Below are 24069 nucleotides of genomic sequence, written 5' to 3'. Positions count from 1 at the left end.
CGATTTAGACTAACAGAAAACTTTAAAACAGCTCACACATAGCGCACTAACAATGTTGCTGGAAAAAATATTGTTCACAATGAACTCTTTTGAACATAAGAAAATAGGAATGAGAAAAGGCCATTCAATCCATCCAATTCACCCCTCTGGGTATAACAGATTTTTGTGACATCTCCTGTAGGTGCCTAGAAGGATTGCGTGGCATAATGGTTGAGGATAGTGCAGTGTGGATGGTTGATTATCAATCACATCCAAGTCACGGCCTCCCCAGTGAGCTTTGGGTTCAACGTGCACTGTTCCTCCATCATGCTCAGATCCAAACCTTGGGGTGGTTTGTTTTCTGAATCATGCACCTCCTGAACCCTCTGCATTCCTGACCACCCTCACCTCCAGTCGCACTAAAAAACATCTGATAAATACTATGCCAGAAAACTCCTCTGTACTTCTGTCAGGACTTGGTAACTTTACTTTGAAATCTTTCTCTTTATTTAGCTGCCACCAGGTGTGACCTGGAGTTCAATGCTCACTTTTCCTTTAAATCGCTCCTTGCCCAGTGCTGCACAACTTTCTCATTATTGACCTTTAAAAAGGCCTTAACAAGCAAAAATCATTTTGTTTTTATTTTTTGCTAATTTCCTTTTTTGAATAGGAGCAATCCTCAGAGCAGTGTTCAGCATGGACAAATAGTCCATTAGTGCCTCCTACTGGTGTCATACCAGTGTTAAAATTAGCAAACAGAATATTCTTGCCTTTTTAAAAAATGATTTTGCTCCTGTTTTAGGGTTCCCCTCTTTGCTGTGGCCAAGAGGGCAGGGTGGAGAGCTGCTCCTGGTCCTCTATCTATGCTATGCTGCCTGCTAGAAGGGCAAGAATAAGTGTGGATCAAGGTTGCTTGTGCAACTATATTCCCTTCTTCTCTATGGGGAAATAGAATGTTCATTCAGCATCTTCTTTCCGACCTGGCAAAGAAAGACAACTAATCACGTGGGGAATCATTAATATAAATCTCTGTCCTAATACTCTCATGTCAATAAAACCAAGAACTATCAAGCCACCCTGGACTCTCTTTTAAAATTTGTTTACAAGTGACAAGTCTTACAAACAATCTGCTTGTCTCCATGCAGCAAATTCCCCAGCTCAGTCTCTTTCTGATCTCACAATCTGCCCTCCTCTAGTGCTCTCCCACAATAATCGCCATGCCTCACTGCATCTCCCTTTTCTCTCAATCAGTCCATTCTAACTCCCACTCTGAGACGGAGACTCTGAGTCTCTCATGAATTGTCTCTCCCAGTATCATTAATAGCCCATTATTCTTATTCTTTTCAATTTGCTATGATAAATTTTCAATCCTCTTTTCTACTCAGATTCCCTGTTACTGTGAGTCACACATCGACGACCTTTTTGTAATACAGGCATTCTGCAATGTTTTGATCTTGTTCTGGTGACTGCTTTTAGTACCAGTTCATTTTGCTGTTTAATAGTTAATTTTTTGTCCAATTCATGCTCTGCATTTCAATCCATGTTGACAGCAGTCCCTGTCTGTTGCTGTCTCTCTTGCTGTGCAGCAATTTGGACACTTGGAAGATTGTTTATTCTGCAAAAATATGAATTTCTTTGCACATTCAAATGGTTTACAATCATCCCAGAGATTAGCACGGTACTTTTAGCAATATTGTCCATTTGGTTTTGTTTCGAGGGAAATTTCACCATCTTTTAAGGTATTTTTCCCCCATTCTCCAATATCCTTGTGCCATGCACCATCCTCAACTGAGAGTGAGCAGATGACCTGGGCTCAGACTTCTGTCAATACTGCTCTAAAAATGATCACTAGGAAGTATGCAAGAGAGAGCCCAGTGACTCTTTCTGTGGAGCCCTGACCTTCATTTGATGCCTCCCCCCAATGGAATGGTTGCGCTCTGTGACTCACCATGTAGGGAAATAATGGGCACGAGCCCATGCACTATTAATCTGTGGTCCAACACATTAAGGCTCCACTGCACCAACTTACAGAGACCAATATTTATTTAAGTGGGTGGCAAATTATTAACCCTTTCAGTCAGTGATTTTTGGGTAGCAAGTTTCGCCAAATCCCTCAGCATTGCCAATTCCCTCAGCACTGCCACGGCCCCTAGTATTACCAAATCCTTCAGCATTTTGGAAACGTTAATCTGGGACAGAATTAACAGTCACTTGGACGAGTGTGGATTGTTAAAGGCAAATCATGTTTAACCAACTTGATAGAGTTTTTTGATGAGGTAGATGAGGGCAATGCAGTTGATGTGGTGTATATGGATTTTCAAAAAGTGTTTGATAAAGTGCCACATGATAGGCTTGCTATTAAGATTGCGGCCCATGGAATAAAGGGGACAATAGCAACATGGATACAGAATTAACTAAATGACAGGAAACAGAGAGTAGTGGTGAGCGGTTGTTTTTCGGACTGGAGGGGGTGTGCAGTGGTTTTCCCCAGGGGTCAGTGCTGGGACCACTGCTTTTCTTGATATATATTAATGACTTGTACTTGGGAGTACAGGGCATGATTTCAAAATTTGCAGATGACATAAAACTTGGAAGGGTAGTGAACAGTGAGGAGGATAGCGATAGACTTCAAGAGGATATAGACAGGCTGGTGACATGGGCGGACATGTGGTAGATGAAGTTTAATGCGGAAAAATGCGAGGTGATGCAATTTGGTAGGAAAAATGAGGAGAGGCAAAATAAACTAGAGGGCACAATTCTAAAAGGGGTGGGATCTGGGGGTGTATGTGCATAAATCGTTGAAGGTGGCAGGGCAGGTTGAGAAAGCAGTTTAAAAAAAAGCATACGGGATCCTGGGCTTTATAAATAGAGGCAGAAAGTACAAAAGCAAGGAAGTTATGATGAACCTTTATAAAACATTGGTTCGGCCACAACTGGAGTATTGTGTCCAGTTCTGGGCACCGCACTTTGTCTAAGGTCTTCACATCCTTCCTAGAGCGCAGAAGAGATTTATTAGAATGATTCTAGGGAGTGGTGGAGGCAGATTCAATCATGGCCTTCAAAGGGGAACTGGATAAATACTTGAAACGAAAAAATGTGCAGGGCTACGGGGATAGGGCGGGGCAGTGGGACTAGCTGGATCGCTCTTGCATAGAGCCGGCGCGGACTCGATGGGCCGAATGGCTTCCTTCCGTGCTGTAACCTTCTATGATTCTATGGTTGCCAAAGACAAGTGTATTTCTACATAATTAATGCACCAAAATATTTTACTGCTCCCCTTACGTGATGAAAATTGCATGCTCCATGGAATGTAAATAGGCTGGGAGTTGGATGAGGTGATTAAATTGCTTTTGAGGCAGGCAGAATTAATCATATACGGCCAACCACCTAGTTCTCAGACAAATCCAGCCATTGATCCAAAATGTCAGCGTTCCTTGCCTGAGCATATTGGATCACAGTGTCTGCCACTGTGGCAGTAAAGAACGCAATTTAAATCCTCCACATGCCACCATGTTCCTAAATTCAGACCTGCTTCTGTGAGGAAGGAATAGGCACTTCTCCATAATTGCTGGTGGAGGCATAGAGGTGGTTAACAAGAGGAGAAAGGACACGATTTCAACCCTCACTAAAAAGTCATTGTTTGCATGCATTGTATTATCAAGAGTGGGGTGCCTATAATGTCCATAGAAATAAAAATAATTTATTTTCTTTGGAAATAGAAGAAAATTTCATTTACAAACGCTGAAATTATGTAGATCAAATTTTTATCTTTTCACAACATTAATGAAAATTTCATAGAACCTGAGATTCTACAATTCCATATGTTTCAATTATAGATATAATTCCTTTCTTTCCTCTATTTTTTTCTAATTGCCTACCTTCCCTCCTCATATAGTTATGATGAGAGACTTAAAAAAAAACTAGGAATGCAGTCATTGAAGCAGAGAAGTTTAAGGGGGATCTAATATGAGTGAAAGGTTATTTCCATTGGCCAACTGATAACAGGGGGTGTAAACTCAGGATGAGTTTGAGAAGCATAATGGGAAAGAATTTTTGTTATACAAAGAGCTATTAGGATATGAAATGCCTTACCACAAGTGGCTGTTGGAAATGAGTCAACCACAACATTTGAGAGAGAATTAGATAAACACTTGAAGAAAAATATTAAAGAGGTGGACTAGGTCACCAGATCTTACTTTAGTTTCCCTGGCTTAGAAAGAGTTAATATCAGCCAGCTCCTGATTGTTATCCAGTGTCTCTTGTGGGTGTATGGGTATCGGGTAAAGATAGGCTGGGGGTTTGGCTGTTGTGCCTCCCACAGTTGAATAGGCCTGTTGACACCGACTCTAAGGGCCCAAGTGTGGAGAATGGGCACTTGAGCAAGGTACTGGAGGTTTGCTGGCACTCATTGAACTGTACATATCAGTCAGCACCTTCAAGCGAGTGGAAGAGCAAATTGTGGAGAAAACAAAATTGTGTCTTCTGTTAGTGGCATTAATTTGCTACCATCTCTGATGACTCTGCTAGCTAAGGCAACGAGTAACTGAGTCATACAAAGCAGAAGGTCCCAGGTCTGTGCTGAGCCTGCTGAAGCAACAGTTGGTGTACTGCAATTGACTGCCTGGGTTGTGAAACCTGGGTTATGAAAGGGAAAATCGGTCAGGATCCTGGGTCCTGATCACTATCCAGTAACTCCTGCTGGAAAATACTCACATATGGACAACAGGCAAAGACAGGATTGGTTTTCACTTTTAGGTTCAAACAGTCTACCGTTACTTGGGTTTAGGTAACTCAAAGAATAGTCAATTGGGACGGGTATCAGAAGGTGCCGATGGCACCATATCCCAGCAGGAGACAATCCTTCAGGAGAGGAGAGAAAATATCAAAAATTTTGAAATGAAAAAATAGTTTGCCCCATGTAATACAACTGAAATGTTAATCGCTGCGCCTTCAGCTGAAAACAACGAGAGACATTTTGAAACTTCTGCGTCCTTGAAATGCTTGAGATTTATTTTCCACATTACTTTGGGAGATACACATGTGCCCTCTGCTGGCCTACAGAAATAACAACATTTGGAGAACTAGTGCCCTCTGCTGGGCTGTAGGGAATGAATTAGTAAATTTACCTGAATGTATATATACACCCTGGAAGACTCTCTAAAAACAGTCAACTGATCTTCGCAAGACATTTGGCTTGCAGTATCAGACTACATTTGGGGAACGTAATGGCTGAAGGACCCAGCCATTTCAGAACACACTGAATCTAAATAGTACCTGATGGAGCTGAAGGCAAGCTCCGTAGAGCTGACCAGAGAGGAATTGTTGATAGCACCACTTTAAAATGAGTGAAAGTACAGTGTCTCTTACAATTTGCTGCCATCAATACAATGTAATCTTAGGGTTTTAGACCCCTTCTCCTGTGGAACAGTCCGCTCACACCTCCTGCAAGTAGCTCTCGTGTTCTACTATGAACCAGGGGCTGCAGCCTTGTGGTTTTATACGCCTACAGAGACCTCACCCTCTAGATTGCTGGCGCCCACTGCACTTTAATGTCTCTCCAAGCCACTTTTGAGGACAGTATCAATATGCCACACTCGAGCTAGCGTCAGATTCCGAATTAAGTAACTCTATTCATTTACAGAAATGAAACACGCAGGACACAATGTTAAAAATGAATATAAATGCATCTTTAAAAATGTCATTTATCAGGAATAAATGCCTTGAGGAGAAGAGGGGAGAAAACTGGGGCAAGTGGGAAAGTTATAATAGGAAGGTGCAAGAAACATTACTGCATTTCATCTTCATTTTTGTAATGTGACAGGATCAAATGATGGGAGCATTCTATATCTGCAATTACTTCCAAGGATTCAGGTTTGAAAAAGCTTAGAAGAGGGTCTGTTGAAAAAAGTAAGCAGAGTAGCTTTTTAAAAGCCAGTTATGTGACAGGATTGGCAATGAAATCTGACAATCTATTAGCAAATGATGGAATCAAACATTGGTAAGTGCAAATTTCCATCCATTGTAAGAAATGTGAACATTACTGATGGATTTTATACCCAATCATGCATGATGCCAACCAGCTGCTCTTGAAGTTCATCTTTTGCACTATTTCTTCAGCCTTTTCAAACCAAATCTGGTAGGTACCTTATTTATCTTTCAAGGAAATGCCTTCGAGTGTGCGTGTGCATGTACATGAGGTGTCCTGTAAAGGAAATTTATATTTCACTAAAAAAAGTAATTTTTAATATGTTAGCTGAGTAGCTTTTGTTACAGAATCACAGACATGTTTTGGCTCAATATGCTGCTCGAAGTAGAAGAATGGTAATGGTAGAGAAAAGAGTGACGAAAAAAATAATTAACGAGGGAAAAAACATCCCCAGCCCCACATTACAAAGAGGGAAATGAAATAACAGACAATATACTACATAACATTGGTGCCCATGACAGGAGATGTACAGAATAAGGATTCTACTAAATTCTATATATACACCTTAGCATCAAGATCAAAACAAAAACACTTGATCAACTGAAAATAAATGTAAGGAATCTTACGACATCAGGTTATAGTCCAACTGTTTTATTTGAAAATCACAAGCTTTCGGAGGCTTTCTCCTTCGTCAGGTGAGTGTGACGAAGGAGAAAGCCTCCGAAAGCTTGTGATTTTCAAATAAAACAGTTGGACTATAACCTGGTGTCGTAAGATTCCTTACATTTGTCAACCCCAGTCCATCACTGGCATCTCCACATCATAACTGAAAATAGAACAGTCATTAGATATCCCCTATCTTAATGAAAGGTAACTTACCTTATGCCCACTCCTCCAGTAAAGGTGAGGACTCCCATTTACACAGTGCCTTTTGTGTCCTCAGGTTGTCCCAAGGTGCTTCACCATCAATGAAATACTTTTGGGAGTATTGTCACTGTTATAATGTAAACATGATGTGGAGATGCCGGTGATGGACTGGGGTTGACAATTGTAAACAATTTTACAACACCAAGTTATAGTCCAGCAATTTTATTTTAGATTCACAAGCTTTCGGAGGCTACCTCCTTCCTCAGGTGAACGATGTGGATTTCCACATCGTTCACCTGAGGAAGGAGGTAGCCTCCGAAAGCTTGTGAATCTAAAATAAAATTGCTGGACTATAACTTGGTGTTGTAAAATTGTTTACAATAATGTAAACAAACATAGCTCCCAATTTGCACACAGCAAGTTCCACAAACAGCAATGAGATAAATGGCCAGTTAATCAGTTTTTGGAAGTGTTGGTTGAGGGATCAGTGTTGGCCAGAACACCATGAAGCATGTTCTGATTCTACTGGGGATGATGGTCTCTCAATTGATAGGAAGAGAACAAACAATGCGGTTTGACTATGAGGAATTCAACATCTCAATCCCATAGAGTTGACTTTTCTTGGGATCCATTTGGCATCTAAGTGACATGAGGTTTTGAATGCAGAGACACCTCTTAATTTGGTGAAATTATAAGAACAGCTTAGACAATAATTTGATAACGTGCGCCATATACTCATGCCAAATGCCAGTGTGGTACCTCGCTTCTTAATAACCCTCCTCAGTGAAATCAAAGATTGTAAAATCATTTTCCATTAGTGACAATAGCTTTAAATACGTAGTAGCAGCAATAGCCTGAAAGTGTAAACAAAATGACCAGATCATGAGCCATGAAAATGCTATGGACAGTGAATATTATTTTTAAAACTGTGAAATTGAAGCAAATTGAGAGGTCCTTTATTTTGAACCAAGGGAGAAGGACTGGAGAACACCAAGCTAAACAATGGTCAACAACTTAAAATTAAGCTAATTTAGGGAATAGGCTGCCACTGAATGTGAATTCAGTTGAAGCATTCAAAGAGGAAGAAAAAAATTGTAATTTGACAGTTGCAATATTAGATTGACTGAACAGCCTTATTTCTAGATTAAATCGTAATGCAATTGAGTTTAAACTCTAAAGATAATAGGAACCCTGGTTCACACAACACAGTTTCAAAGTCATGACCATTGTACCTAAAGGCAAATCGTTTACATCAGGTTCACAGAAAGAAAATCACAAGATTTCAGCTTTTCCAACTTGCCACCAGTATCAAGCAGCCCAAGCTTTGTGTTGAAATAAAAGGAACAGACTTTGGGAATGCTGGAAACTAACAAAAGCCTAGGCTAAACGTGTTCTCCCTGAACATTGTTCCCTTATAGTTCACTCCTATCAGCTCTGATCTTTTATGGTTACATTCCTGAGAATAATAAAAACCTCAAGCATCCGACTTCACTGCTTTTCATTTTAAAAATGAAAACAGCTGACTACCCCATCAGCTCTAACTTTAGAAATCTGACCAGCAATCGGAGGCTGATGGCCATCGCCCAACATCCAAATACATTAATTTTCCAGCGAAGGTCCCTGGATAACAATCATGATCATTGTCTGATTTATTTCCCCTCTCTCGCCTAGAGGTGTATGTCACATTGTAGCCTTTACATTCCCTGCAATAGCTCTCCTCCAGTGCTCACTTTGTCACCTTCCTTAGTCCCCTCGTTTTTATCATTTATGTGCCTCCCCTTGGCAATATCATCCAAAATATGAGGTCAGCTTCCACATACTGACAACACTCAACTTTACCTCTCAGCTTGTTCCATCAACCTGAAGGCCATTACCATTCTCTCCAATTGCGTATTCAGCTCCCATAGGTATCTACACACCTTGGCCGTAGACTCCATTAACCTCCTTGGTTGCCATTCATTAGGCTTATGAAATGTGCAACTTGTGTACTGCTTGGTCCAGAGTTCCACTCCTTCCACCACACCCAGTCTATTACCAAGGTTGCCTATGAGACATCAACTCTGCTCCTACTAAAACCCTAATCCATGCCTTATAACCTCCACATTCAATTTCTCCAATGAAACCTGGGCTGGCCTCCTGGCTTCTACCCTTCACAAATTGCAATTCATCTAGAATGTTATTGTATGCATTGTATCACACGCAAAAGCCTGCTCCCCCCTTCATCCTATCCTCACCAACCGCCCTGGCTTCCCAAGCTTCAGCAAATTGACTTTCAGAGCCTGGTACTGTCCTTTCAAATCCCCCCAGGGTTTCACTCCACCCTACCTCAGCAATCTCCTCTACCTATACATCCCTGTATCTAAGCTTTGCTTCACTTTCTCTGCTCCCTCTTCTGCACCTTTAGTAGCCATTACACCCCCCCAATCACTGGATCCCCCTCCTTCAACACCACCTCATCATCTGCTTTCAAAGGACCTGCTAAACAAGACGTTTCCACTCCCATCCCTTTTCTCCCCCCTCCTGTTCTGTTCAACGACTGCACTTTTTTGTCTAATGTCTCAAAGCATTCTGATGTATTTTGTAGGTAATTTAGAAACTCAAGTGGTTTCTTAGCTCTGGGCCACTAAGTCCAATCCATCTGGTAGGAAAACTCCAGAACAGACAAAAATATCAAGGTTATTATAGTGGCCTTAAGGTAACTTCAACCAAGTAACCCCTAATCTTTATTATATTCTTTGAGAACACCAAAAAGCATCACTTGCCTTGGAGATTTTCCAGTTAAAGCACTGGTTTTTTGAGTTCTAGAACTTAAGAAATCTGCCTAGTGACCCAGGCTCATCTTGAAGTAGGAGAGGACAAAAAGATTTCCTACGTTGTAGATTGGTCTCGACTCTTCGCACTAACATCATCCACATAATAGAGCAGACCAGTGCCAGAATTGAACACGTGCAGGGGGTGGGGGGAGAAGAAAAAAAATCACAGGAAAACTTCTCTAACTTATTTATCACAGGACATCAGCCCACACAATCCCCAAATATCATACAAGGCAAATCACATCCACAGAATATAAAAATAAAACCGAATAGGCTGGAAATATAAAACAGATCTATCAGCAGTTGTAAAGCAAAAATGCAGTTTTGGACATGGATCCTACATCAGAACTGGATCAATAAAGCAAAACACTAAATGGAACTAAACAAAACAATGGGAATCAAAAAGGAAGCAAGATAATGGTTGAATACTCAAATGGGTTCCATTCAAAAGCAGGAAAGAGGTCAAAAGTAATTCTCAGAAAAGCATGATAAACTTAAGAGCAGGAAAATAGCTATAGGGAAAAACTGAACACAGGAAAATAAATTTTAAAAGGCAATATTGGGAATACAAAACAGGTGATCAGTAGCTAGAGAAAGGAAAGGCAGGTGAACACTACCAGTGCTGAGTTTGTGATGTAAGCCCACCTTCCTCAGACCCTTGCACAGCCCCAGTACCTGGCTTCTAAAAAAGTGATGTCACTAAGTCAATGTTTAGATCAGAGGGCTGCAGAGTTCCCAGGAGAAAGATGAAATACTTATACTGCAATTTGCATTGAGCTGGTTTTAAACAGTGTGGAGCAGAATGAAAGGGAAGATCAGGATCACACTTACACAGGTCATCAGTTAAATTTTCCCCTACCAGTTGAGAACAATCCACTCAGTGGAGGTCAAATTAAAATTCACTGGCCCATGTGGCATTGTGCACTGGATGCCCAGAAATAGGACAAAAAACTAGTTTTGTATGGGAACAATGCATCTAATTGTTACAAAATCTGATTGCAGGATCAATCATTGATTAAAGATAATATAGTACCAGTGCAATTTCCAGGATATATTTGCAGACTGATTTTGAATTTTGTAGGGATCATTTATCTTGCTGTGGTATCAAAGCATTTCCCCCACCACCAAACTACAACTTTGCTCAAAATGTAGACATGTTTTCATTTTTGCAAAAAATGAATGTACTCTATGCTGCTATTTGAAATCTTAACCCTAGAACCAGGGGATGGTTATTGACCCTTTGATTCCACAAGGAAATTGGCAGAGACTGATCACAATGCTCTGTTTTCCTCTGCTTCAAATATTTAATTTTCCTTAACAGTCTTCAACTATTCCGTGGCAAAGTATTTCATATTTCAACTATACAGAAATTTCTCCAAACCTCATTTAGTTATTAACCATCCCTACTCCAACCACAATATCTCTTCACCCCATCAAAATTTTTCATAATTTAGAAACTTAAATTACCTCAGCCATTTCTGTTCCAATGGAACTAGTTCCACACCATCTGGCTTAAAAATACTTAATGATTGCTCTTAGACTACAAATCTCTGCTCTTGTACAAAACCAAAATGCTATTGGCCCTTGACTAGTCCTCATTTCCTCTCCCAAAATGTATTCATACTTCTCTGCATTAAATTGCATCAGCCACTTGTCTGCCCATTCTGCTAACCCAAGTCTCAAGATCCACTTATTTGTCAAATCACCTATTCACATCAAGTTGAAATGTCCATTGACTGACTTTACCACCACCCCCACACCACAGATGCTGTTTGACTGAGGATTTCCAGCTTTTTTCTGCTTGTTTTTTGATAATAGATTCAGTGTCTGCTCAAATAACTTCACCAACCTTAGAGAAGGGGAGGAAGAAATTACCAAAGGGCAGTAAGGAAATGAAGGCTCATCAGCAGCTTGCCAACTCATTTACAAATGATAACTAAAGGTTGCAAGTCTGGTAGCATCTGCAGAACCATGAGCCTACAGGCTATTGCCTGGAGGAAGAGATTGGGATGGTATGTAATTGTAGCTGGAACAATTTCCTGCTGAATCATATTGGAGACTTTGAAACTCTTTGAAGACAGTGATTCAAAATCCATTACTCAACATTGGTGGAAAGTACAAGCTCAGTTCCCCCTTGAACCAGTCACAAAAATCAATATTAGGCCAATGAAAGTAGCCTCTGAAATACAAACTACAGTTGCCCCTCAATTCTTGGTTGCATTTTGCACATTAACATGGAATTTCATGAGGCAATTTGAAATAAGATTTCATTTATTTCTTCAGGACTTTATTAAAGTTTTATTTGAAACCAAAGGCAAATGTTTCAACAAGGTGTCCTAATACACCCAAACCAAAGATGGCAAAATAGTTAGATATTAAGACTGTTCTTAAAAGTATTTACATTCTATCAAAATGTAATTACAAAAGTTTACAGACAGGCAGTGAATAAGTTTTATACAAATGTACATGGAAGAGTCAGATGTTTTAAGTGCCAGGTGCTAGACTAAGTTTGACAGCCAGAAGATAGGAAAAGTCACTAAACAGGAAACAAAAACATGGCCAACACTGATGTTAGGAAATGGTCATTCAAAAGTCAAAGGTTACAGCAGGGCTCTCAGTCTGAAATGTAAAAGCATCTTCTGTGGCATCTGGTACAACATTCTGGTCTTCCTCCACCTATGAGAGAAATAAATTTAGAGCTCATGCAATGGATTAACTTGAAGCCAAGTTTAACTTTTATAGAAAGCTTGATTGAGACACCACTACAGTTACATGCAAGAGCCCAATTTTATATTGAAGCTGCCTCTTCACATCTTATTGCAGCTTAAATCAAAATCCAGCATGTGAAACAAATACTTGTTCTGGTATCCAGGAACAGGCCAAGTTACAAATACTGCATTTCACGAGCCACTGATGCATGCAATGGCAACAGACATTGCAAGCTGGTCAAACCTCAAGTGAAAGGCCCACTTGATCTGGATTAGTTTTCATTGCTAATTTGTTCCAACCTCATTCCACTCAGATTTATGCTTCTGCTGTGATTGTGGATGGTTTGTGCCATATCTCCAATACCTGCATTAGTCAGCTGCTGAGGAAAGTTACCATTCAAGTAGGACTAATGTAGTTGTCCTTTATCATGTATGGCCACTAGTGTCCTGATTCCCAGCTTGGTGCAGCTCAGAACAGGAAGAAAACCAACACTGTGTCCCATGCTCAGTATCAGCAGCAACACCGTCACATTTGGTAAATTAGTTTAATTCCTTCACCACTCAAGCTGAATTTTCAATAGGTTAAATTAGGATTGCAATTCACCAATAAGGCCAATAGACAGTGCATTAAAACCAGCCCCCACATCTCAAGTACTTTAACTTACCTCTTCTGAGAAGTATTTCTCAATCAGGTTCAGGGAAGCTTTGTACACAGATTCATTTTCATGGGACTGCAGAGCTTCAATCTTGTCAAGCCCACCACATTCTTCTATCATTAGACAAAGCTTATCTGTTTCATCAACTTTTTCTGCAGTCTGGAGTAAACAAATACAGCAATCTGAAAATTAGGTTGAGGTACAAACTGACTGCCTGTCCAGTATGAACACTGGCTCAGCTTTAGCACTGCAGCCTTTCCAAAAGGTTGCAAATTATGAGGTTGGCTGATCATTCCTTCTAGTTTTTGGGGGGTGCTCATTCTTCAAATTGCTGAATTTGAATCCAATTTTGCCACCTGGTCCAACTAGATGAGCAGTTCTCTAGTTCATTGCCCCCTATTGCTTAGTTATGTAATGGAGCATATATTCCAACTAAATTTCACATCTGAAATTTTAGCCTCTTAAAAGCACCACTAACCAGTTATAACTACAATTTAAAGATACCAGTGAAGCTTACTACTTCATTAGTTTGCAAGACTTCCCATGCAGTGTATTGATAAGATCAAGCTGATTTACAGTATTCATGTCACTGCAGCAGACTAAAGTTTTCCTTACACTTGTAACCATCTTGCACATCAGGAAAAAACTTGTGCGTTAGTTTGAAATTACATCTTAAGTTATTAGTTCAATAACTAGGATGCAGCCAGCTTGCACAGCACTGATGTTTAAATGTACTAAATCAATTAAATTTGTACAAATTGAGATCCATTAAGCCCTTTTAGCACACTAGCTAATATGCTATTCAACAAAGTCCTTATCCAAAAACAGCAACTTAAAAAGTACCATAGGAATTTTACATGATCACAACAACCAGTGCTCTAAGATCACCAATTCCAGCTTTACATTTGGTATTGTAGCTTCTCAATTTCACCTGCTAGGGAGTTACAAGAGGCCAGTTCCTGGGTCTCCATACTACTCCACATCTGACTGAGGTACCCAAGATAATGTAAAGCACAGGGAATTCATTGAGAATTACAGATGAAAAATTGCCTGTGGTTAGGCACATTGGACTCCACTCATACAGTCCCACCTAGTGGCTGTGTTATAGTATTAACATGCTATTGTATTAAACAGTTGCCCTTACCAGGAAGATATTAGTAATAGCATCTAGAATGACTTGGATGGTCTTGCAGTCTTTGACTGCTAACAGGGCCACTAATGGCTCAACAACTCCAGTCTGAACAAGATAGATGATTTGTGGAATTGTTCCACCACTGGTGTAGTTAGTCACAGCCCAGACAGCCTCTTTCTGGGATTTAAAGTCACCCTGTGAAATAAAAGTTGTGAATAAGTTACACAAGTTAATAGAAATGCTGTATAATACAGTAAGGCAGTGCATCTTGTAGATACACAAGAGTCCTGGTTAAGCAGGGGTGGTGGGGGGGAACAGTTTGGCGACAGGGACTCAACATCTCATAAGGCACTGAAGTGTCAGCCTAGATTACATGCCCAAGTCTCTGGAGCGAGGCTGGAACTCAACCTTGTAGAGAAGAGGGCACTCCCATTGATCCACTGCTGACAATAGCTGGTCCAGTTAAGCAGCTCATCAGTGGTAACCCAGGATGTTGATGGTGGGAGAGTTCATTGGTGCCACTGGGGGTTGGGCTGCTCAACACTTAAGCACATTACCTGCCATTTGTCAGACCAAGCCTGGATGACATCTAGGTCCTGCTATAGGCTGACATGCACAGCCCCAACCACCCTGTCTTCATTCAAGGCTTTCTGAATGAGCTGTAGAATTGTCAAACAGCCCTGCACCTAATATGACAGAGGGAAGATCATTGATGAAAGCAGCTAAAGATGCTTGGGACAAGGCTACTGTTGAGGATGCAGTGATGTCCTGGAACAGCAAAGACTGGCCTGACAACCAGGTTCTTGACCCTTCAAGGTTCAAATGAGGAGCATAATGGAATACTCACTAAACACTACTCCTAGCATTCAGTTCTTGCCAAAATGTCTGGATCAAGGCTGATGGTTATTAAATCATTTGTCCACACAGACTTTAGATGGAAATTCAGAGAGGCAGAGCAATCTGATTTTACAAGAAACTGTACATGTTCAAAATCTGAACTAGTTTGTTTCAGGGGCTTATCTAGAAAAGGTGATCCCATGTTGAGAAAATAGTTTTCATAACCAGGGGCATAGGGAAATTGGTTGTACCAGAGCTGTATACTGTTCATTCCTGTATTGTTGTAATTATTCTGACACTGCTGCATTTCAGTAAAGTGCTTTTGTCTCCTGTAGAGAACAATTCATATGATACATTATTTCAGTAAGTAAGCATTCTCAATCCCTGAGTCAACTAAATTCAGGAGAAAATGTGCACTTTGGATCCTAGGGATCACAATGTCCATTTAAGGGAGTAACTGATGTCACTAATGAAGAATATTTTGTGGAAAAATCTGAAAATTCCTTGCTATTCAAGTTTAATGATGCAAGGGTTGGGCAGCTGGAGGGACCCTCTCCTGCCTGAAATAATTGTTACTATGTCAGGATGTTTACTATATTGATTTAAGCAATCACTTCTGTAATGCTGGAGATTAGTTTCCAGCCCAGTTAATTTTAGACTGACTACATTAGCCAAGACTACAGATAATTTACATTACTCACCTTTCTAAGCAATTGAACAAGGTGTGGAACTAGTCCATTGTCAATAACTGCTTGGATTTGTTCTGGCTTCCCAGCTGTAATGTTTGAGATTGTCCAGGCAGCTTCCTTTTGGATATTGGTCTTTGGGTGGACAAGCAGAGCACTAAAATAGTTCAGCACACCTGAGTCAATGACTATCTGTGTCTGGTCATCGGTACCAGTCACTATATTGCCCACTGCCCTGAGCCCAGGAGTCTGAAACAGAGGATTGGTTTAGAGATCTGGAAAAACATTTGCACGAATAAGTGAATCAGTACATGACTATCCTGACTCAACAATTCTCTTATGAAGGCTGCAGCCCAAGAACTGGCTAAATATATCCAAGCACCAGCCTCTCCCAACACCAAATTATTCATTTACCTCCAGGACAAAGAATCAATAGATATCTAACTACCAATTATACATATGTCTGCAGTCCCAAGACCCATTCAGTAGAAGAGTTTCCATTTAATGGGCACATTTGATTATTTTTTTGAAGAAGTCACCAAGATGATGGATGAGGGAAGCCCAGTAGACAATGTCCACTTGGACTTCCCAAAAGCTTGACAGGGTACCACACAAGAGGCTTCGCTACAAGATTTAAGCCTCTGGTACAAGTGGTACTGTATTGAGCTGAATTGTGAACTGGCTGGAAGGCTGTAGGCAGAAAGTAGTTAGATAGATTGGATCAGTTTGGTGACTGGTCACCAGCAGTGTCCCACAGGGATCAGTGTCAGGACTGTTGCTCTTCACTATTTTTATTAATGATCTAAGTGTAGGTGTTTGGGGACAATCGGCAAATGATACCAAGATCTGTGTGCATGTTAGGACTGTAGATAATGTTAATCTGCTTCAGGTGAATTGGGTTCATGGCTGGCAAATGTTTAATTTGAAGCAGTGCAGTGTTATCCATGTGGGCAAGGCAAATGCTTAACAGACAACCTTCAGGAAAAACATTAAAGCAGGTGGAGAAATAAAGATCTGGTGTAGTGCACAGATCTCCAAAGGTTTGATTAGTGTAGTGAAGCAATAGCTAAAGAAAATAGGGTGTTGTGATGCATTTATATGGCAACTGACAAAGACAAAATACTTTGTCCTTGTACAAGACTTGGTCAGGCCTCAGTTGGAACACTGTCCAGTTTTGGTGGTCTCATGGTGGGTGATAGAGGTTTTGGAATGTGTGCAGAGGAGGGCCACTAGACAAATTTCCAATTTAAAGCATCTTAAGTTATCAAGATAGGCTAAACAAGCTGGGACTTTACACTTTAAAGTGTAGAATATGGGGTGATCTGATCAAAGTTTAAGATTCAGGGACAGATTGTGTTCTAGTTGACAATTTGTTCCAATAAGTTAGTGAGGACATGGGGTCACAATTTTAACAATCCCTGTAATATCTTCCAATTCTGATGAAAGGTCTTTGACCTGAAATGTTAACTTCCTTTCTCCACAGGTGCTGCCTGACTTGCTGAGCTTCTCCAGCATTTTCTGTTTTTATTTTATAATTTAAGTTTTATAAAGCCAGATCTAGGTTAGATTTCAGGAGGTGGTTCTTTTCCCAGAGAATAGTGGATGCCTGGAACAGGCCGCCAGCTCATCCAGTGGATGCTGATTTGCTGAATTTCCTTCAAGCAGGAGCTGGACCTGTTTCTGGCTGGGGCAGAGATCAGCTCTTACAAGAAAAGGGTAGGTAATGCATAGAAATCAGGGCCAGAGTGATCTCCCAAGGGGTTGGAGGGGAATTTCCTTCCTCTCCCCAAATTGGCCTGGGTTTTTAGCCTCCCAGGAAATTACATGGCTTATGGGCGGGGAGTGGATATTGATGACATCACATTGGGGGAGACAGGGTGGATAGACCAGAAGGTTTTTTCCTGTCTGCATTCATAAGATTGCTGGAGAGTCCATGACTTAACTTGACTGCACAATTGTTAGTTAACAAGTTTACAATTAAAACATCAACATTGACACTTTTGATTTGGCAGTTCATTGATGCAAGTCACCTGGTGCAGTTTTATATTCAGCTAGACTGGCTTTTACAATGACTGCCAATTTCCAAGTAGGAAAGTATAGACTTTGGAAATGTTGTCACCATCAGTAAGGCATCCTTTAAACTTGGCAAATTAGCAGCAAGGTCATCTGGGAGAGATGCCCACTGAATTACCACAAGCAGCTATGCAACACCGCGACAAGCTACTGGTACTCAATACAGCCCAAGAGTTACTTGCCACTGGCCTGTTCATATCTCATTTGGCTGAGGAATGCTGAAACTCAGTTCATGCTCTTGTCAATTGCACTCCAGCAAAAAAGGTAATGTTTGAGGTTGAACTTTGGCTGTATCCAAGTCCAAGCAACACTCAGCAACTTCCACAATTGAAACAGGTTAAAGAAATGATGCAAGTGCTGCTCAAGTGGTCTGTTCTCAAATAAAGCACTTAGAATTGTAGCCCTTCAATAAGCACAGATCTCCACTGATTCACCCAACAATTCACTGCAACCATCCAGCATACTGATTACATTTTATCAACACCTCTGAATATCCATTTGCTATGAATTTTGTCATTAAGTGATGGTTGGCACAGCACTGTACAGTTAAGATTCTCCTTTAAAATTGCACTTACCAGTATAGTGATTTCACATGATGCCAGCAGCTGCACCAAGCGTGGCACAACCCCAGTATACACCACCACATCAATGCGGTCATTGGAACCATCTGTTAGATAAGAGATAGCCCAGCATGCATCTGCAAGAACTTCTTTGTCATCATGGTGCAGAAGGCGTACAAGGGTTGGCAGAATCTGCTTTATTGCTTCTATTGGTGGAGATGGGCTCTTGTTACGGCAGAGATTTGACAATGTCCAAGTTACGTTTCTCAGATAGCTGGACTGGAATGAGAAATAAAAAATGTTGGACAAAGCACCAACTCAATGCTACCTTTTGTGAAAACTTGTTCATATTTAAAATGTAACACTAGGTTACTACTACATCTAGCAACAAATGCAAGACATTAGTGAACCCATTTTATGGGCCAAGCAAACCTTCTGATTGCAAAATAGGCTAAATTTACAAAAGTGTCCAGTTTATTACATTAAGTTATGCTCCAAATTTAGGAGCAGCAAATAACAATGTTACCATGACACCAGAGACAGCTTAGCCATTTAATTGTTAGCATTAAGTTTAAATAGCAAGCCCACTATGACAAAGACAAAACTCACCGATAATGCTGATAATTCAGGAACAGCCAATAATGCCAGTAATGGGTCAATAGCTCCACACTTGATAACCAAGTCTCTGTAGTGTGATCCATCACCTGAAACAAATAGCTAGGTCATGCTCCAGACAAATTTGAAACAAAGTTGATCTTGTAAGTATTCAAAGCTAATTAAGTAGTAATGTTTTAATGTCCATTTAGTTTTGTCCCCTATTAAAGATAACACTTGTAATTTAGTTGTATACATTTGCAATTAAGTGTGTATGTCAAATTAAATTTCAGGAAAGATGGGGACAACTGTTTGTGGACTTTTGTAGCTTGTGGGATTCCATGATAAACAAACAATTACAAGGATCATGAGAAATGGGGCTAGAAATAGCCACAGCCTTAGAAATTGTGGTCTCGGGGTTCTACTGAGTATGCATGCTGGAGGGCTAGAGTTGCCATTTCCAAAATGGAAGTCACAGATTGGTAATTACAGGCCAGTTGGTTTAATATCTAAAGGCAGGGAGTTTTGGAATCTGGAAAGATGAAGTGACTAATTATCTGGAAGGAGAGATTTGGCCAATTTATCAAACCACTCCCACTGACAAACCTAATACAAAAAAAATCATATGACTTGGTACCATATCACAATGAGTACCAGTACCCCTTCCAAGTGGTCTTTCATGTGTCAGCAGTACCTGGTACTTAATGGCAGGGGGTGCTGCAGCCAAACATGCTATCCTCTGGCAGGACCATGAGTAAATCCTGGCTTTGTCCTGCCCCCTCAGTCCATAGTCTGAGGTGGGAGGAGGAGTCTATTTCATACTGGTTAAAAATATTTAAGGCCAAGTTTATGACATACAACCAAATTAAAAGTCACACTTCATAAATGAACAAACTACAAACAACTTGGTTTTCAATGGTCAAGTCATAACTACATGATAGTTACCTGCAATGTTTCCTAAAGCCCATACTGCTTGTTCACTGATGTGGGGATGTGGCGAAGCTAGCAAATTGATGAAGGCTGGAATAGCACCACCATCAACTACTGCCTTGGTCTGGTCAGAGGTTCCAGAAGCTATGTTGGTGAGGGCCCACGCAGCTTCAAACTGGATGGGGCTACAATCAAAGTTCCCAAGGAATGCTACAAACTTGGGGATGAGCCCAGCCTGAATGATTTTGTCGATGGGAGGATGTTTCTCTCTAGACAGTAGCTTCCTAGAAGAAAAAATTAACAGTTAATTCTAAAGACCCGAGACTACATTACTGTGCTGCCACTTAACAGTCAACACTACAGCTAAATGTCACTCAAGAGAACCATATGTAAAATGAGTGTGCATTCTGGAGCAGCCACTGATGTTACTTCATGCTGCAATACAAACATTTTGGAAATGTTTTGTTTTGGGAGCTACAATCAGTCTGTCCTAGCTAGAGGGCAGTCTTCCTGTTCTAGATAGGTACTGGAGTAGGCCATTCAGCCCCTCAAGCCTGTTCCACCATTTAATGATATCATGGCTGATATGTATCCTAACTCCATTTACCCACCTTGGCTAGCAAAAATCTATTGACTTCAGATTTAATATTAACTGAACTAGCATCTACTGCTTTCTGAGAGAGAGTGTGTACTCGAGGTATCTTTCAGTATGGAAGGACCAGGCCAGAGTAAGGGGGGGTGCAGCTTGTAAAATTAGGGAATGCTAGAGGCAGGAGTTAATTATGAACAGCCAGCATGACTTGTGAAGTGTAGGTTGTACATAAATTTAACTGGATTGAGGAAATGAGTATATAAAGGATGTTACAGATTTACATGCAAGACTAGTTAGAAAAATGGAAGTCATGGTGTGTTTTGGGGAACCTGTACTGGGACCTCTTGCTTTCTAGAGGTATTTGGACATGGGCACAAATATTTAAGTATGGCTAGCAAATAGTGGGTATGGCAAACTGAAGTATGCAAGAAAACAGTTAGGGAGCAGGTACAAGATATGGTCCCATGGGTTCGAGACTATCTAGGTAGAGATGGGCAATAATGCAGCTGTATCAATTTCACCTAGATCCCAAGTGTGTGTAGACATCAGGTGATGACAGGGTAGGGCTCAATTACACCACTTCCTTGGTCACTCAAAACAATCACTGGACAGTCTCATTGTCTATACTCACTGGCCATTTGGACAAGTGCAAAATACCAATTTCCACTGAAAAGCATTTCCCTGCTGCTAAATTGGTAAAACCCCCATTTCCTTCAACCAGAGAGCCCACAAACAAGCCTGCATTGTAGCTATGCTGACAACTCCAAGCCCCATTATGATTATATTCTCTATGCCAAAGAAATAATTCCAGTTATCCATGAAGCAGGGACAGCAGTACACTGGCAGTTACAACACTGAAGTCAAAGGCCATAAAAGCCAACAATCTTTACTACATCATTGTGATGGTGACTGGAGCCACTAGCACAGGTTCTTCGGTTTTATTTTTGAAGGACTCAGGGTTGAGAGTCTGATGTGAGCTCTATAACTGGTGCCGGAATTGTGTATTTGTGCATCATTTGGCACTTTTCTATTTTCGGATTAAGCAAAAATACTCAAAGTAGCAGAGAGGAAAAAGTTCGCCAATTTAAAACAGTCGGATAATTTGTGTTCTAGAAATATATTTACCAATAGCCAATCATATCTAATGCTGCTTTTGTAGCACCATTCTGCTTAAACCTGTAACCAAAATCTAACTCTAGGCTCCGCATTAAGTTTACAAAGGCTACTAAAAACTTTACAGGACAAGAATTCTTCAAATGCTTCAAATTCCCAACAACGCTAGCGGGGGAAGAGGTCTTACCTAGCAGCCTGAGTCGCTTGGAGTTGAGTTTCCAAATAATTGCACTGGATCCCTTCGATTATTTCTTCCAAACGCATGTGCACCTAAAGATTTTTTTTAAATGTTAAATGACGTTGAGCAACCGAAAGCAAAGCTATTAATTCAATGGAACCGCATTACAATTTTTGAAGTATACGGTACCTGAGTGTTGTTCTTCTCCTGAAGGGGAGATACAGCTTCATCAGGAAAACTGTTCACATTCCTCCTTTTAAACAGCTGATCGTCCTTTTTAGCTTTCCGCAGCTCAACGTTGGTTTCGATTCTCCTGCGTCTCAACTCCTTTAAACAGGATCGGAGCAAATTAGGCCATTTGCAAACATGGAACTGCTGCAACTTACAGGCTTGTCACAAAATTGCAACTTACGTTGGCGTCTTTACCCCTGTTCTTAAACTGTGTCAGGCGGGGAGAAGCGTTCTCGTTGGCCGTGGTTGACATCTTCCAACTTCAAGCAACTCGATCAAATCAACTGTATGTAACAAAAATATAGACAGGAGCTCGATACATTGAACAAGGTGCTTCAACGGTCAGGGCAGATTTTGTTCTTAAAGTTAAACTTCAATTAAAAAAAATGGTTTGCAAATATAGGAAAACTTTTACAAAAAAAATATTTCTTGTTAAAAGGGAAACTTCTGCATCCAGTTTAAATTAGCAACCAGCGCTGTTTTTTAAAAAAAAAAATCAGCTTAGCGAATCGTCCGGTTAAACAATGAATGGTTTAAGTAAAATAGTTAAGAAAAACGAAAATTGATTTTAGCTCCATGCAGATGTTTTAATAGGACAAAGATTTAGACGCACACCACGTTTGAATGAGGAAGTGGGGGGGAGGGGAGGGGTCGTCCCCTCGAGTTGTAATTATTAGTAAAACTTTCGATAAATGCTGAACAATAACTTCGATAAATTTAATACACGAGATACTTTGCAACAAAAACACCATTAGCTGCTACTCACGGAAGGCTGTATCTGCGCCGTGCTCACACTCGCTCTGCTCACACTCCTTCTGCTCACACTCGCTCCAACAGAACTGTGCGCGGAGCGCCGCTCCGGCCATTTAAATGTCCCGGATTGCTGCGCTCCTATTGGCCCATTCGATTCAAAGCAATTTTTCAATTGGCTGTTTTGAAAGAAGCCGAGGACGCATTGCCGTGACAACCGGACAGCCAATCCTGGGGAGGCTAATAACAAAAAAATTGCTACTCTGCTGACAGCGCCGTCCCTGGAGGGGCGGCTTGGGTTTTTGCTGTCTTTTTATATATTTAAATCATCATCGTCTCACTTACCCCCTTTCTCCTCTTGTTCTTCCGTGTGGAACTTTGCAATATAAAAATATTTGTTTTTGTTTCGGTAGCTAAAATAAACACTATTCCACCACCCCACCCCACCCTACCTCAACCCAGAAAATGCTGGAAAACACTCAGCAGGTTAGGCAGCATCTGCGGAGGGAGAAACAAGAGTTCGCGTTTCAGGTTTAACAGGTTTTAAGCAAGTACAGAGCCAGGGAAAGGTGGGTGTGCGGTGTGCGGTGAGGAAAGAAATCAATTTTACAACACCAAGTTATAATCGTTTCACATCGTTCACCTGACGAAGGAGGAAGCCTCCGAAAGCTTGTGAATTTAAAATAAAATTGCTGGACTATAACTTGGTGTTGTAAAATTGTTTACAATTGTCAACCCCAGTCCATCACCGGCATCTCCACATCGTGAGGAAAGAACAAAGGGGAAGGTCTGTGAGTGTGGAGAAGTTGTGGGCCGATGCTTGGAGTGGGGATCCCCTATCAATACACGGCCGTCTGGGTGATCTGCACCCCTGGGTCACTTTCCCTTGCCACGGGAACCTTCTCCTCTTTGCCAGATTTCCCATGCTGTAACCATTTGCACCTCCTCTGGACCCATTTTTTGTTTCTATACTTGTCCCATTACCACCCCCTTTTGCCTTACACCACCATTCCTTTTATCATTTAATCACTCCTGCCCTCCATCCTATCACAGACATTTTCCCCTTTGTTCTCCCCACCCCCCCACCTGCACTCCCACTTTTCCCTGGCTCTGTAATTGCTTAAAAACTGTTAATCTCTAACATCTTCCAGTTCTGATGAATGGTCATCGACCTGAAACGTTAACTCTGTTTCTCTCTTAACAGATGCTGCCTGACCAGCTGAGCGTTTTCCAGAATTTTCTGTTTTTATTTCAGATTTCCAGCATCCACAATATTTTGCTTTTGTACTATCGGTTTAGGATTTTTTTTCATGAGAGTTACTGTATTTTCATTTGCATAATTACAATTGTGGGGCAGGAGTGAGATATACTGAAGGGCAGCCTCCCCCAGAACAAAACTCAGTGTAAACCAGAGTTGTGCCATAGTATTTGAACTAATATGGCG

The 24069-nt window shown here is 40.9% G+C and overlaps 1 protein-coding gene across 1 annotated transcript; it reads right to left on the bottom strand.

The window, feature by feature from the left end:
- Positions 1–11471: 11471 nt before the first annotated feature.
- kpna2 (karyopherin alpha 2 (RAG cohort 1, importin alpha 1)) lies at positions 11472–22737 on the bottom strand. The gene is made up of 11 exons (XM_068003914.1): positions 22642–22737; positions 22057–22159; positions 21834–21971; positions 21654–21736; positions 19777–20045; positions 18847–18941; positions 18253–18516; positions 15620–15853; positions 14094–14276; positions 12959–13108; positions 11472–12261 (listed from the first exon to the last, which is right to left on the bottom strand). Exons 2-11 carry the CDS (start codon positions 22126–22128, stop codon positions 12172–12174), a joined length of 1578 nt encoding a protein of 525 aa, XP_067860015.1. The 5' UTR covers positions 22129–22159; positions 22642–22737; the 3' UTR covers positions 11472–12171.
- Between the last annotated feature and the right edge of the window lie 1332 nt (positions 22738–24069).

The sequence above is a fragment of the Heptranchias perlo genome, chromosome 23 (assembly GCF_035084215.1).
Source record: "Heptranchias perlo isolate sHepPer1 chromosome 23, sHepPer1.hap1, whole genome shotgun sequence".
NCBI lineage: Eukaryota > Metazoa > Chordata > Chondrichthyes > Hexanchiformes > Hexanchidae > Heptranchias > Heptranchias perlo.
Note: the sequence above shows the minus strand (reverse complement) of the source record. Positions and strands in the feature narration are given on the sequence as shown.

Bases quoted from the DNA above. Each gene is read 5' to 3' on its own strand.
- kpna2 (XM_068003914.1), bottom strand. From the start codon at position 22,128: ATGTCAACCACGGCCAACGAGAACGCTTCTCCCCGCCTGACACAGTTT. The intron at 20,046-21,653 runs GTAAGACCTCTT...TTTTTCTTCTAG, and splicing joins CAAGCGACTCAGGCTGCTAG to GAAGCTACTGTCTAGAGAGA. The intron at 14,277-15,619 runs GTGAGTAATGTA...TTTATTTCACAG, and splicing joins TTGTTCAATTGCTTAGAAAG to GGTGACTTTAAATCCCAGAA.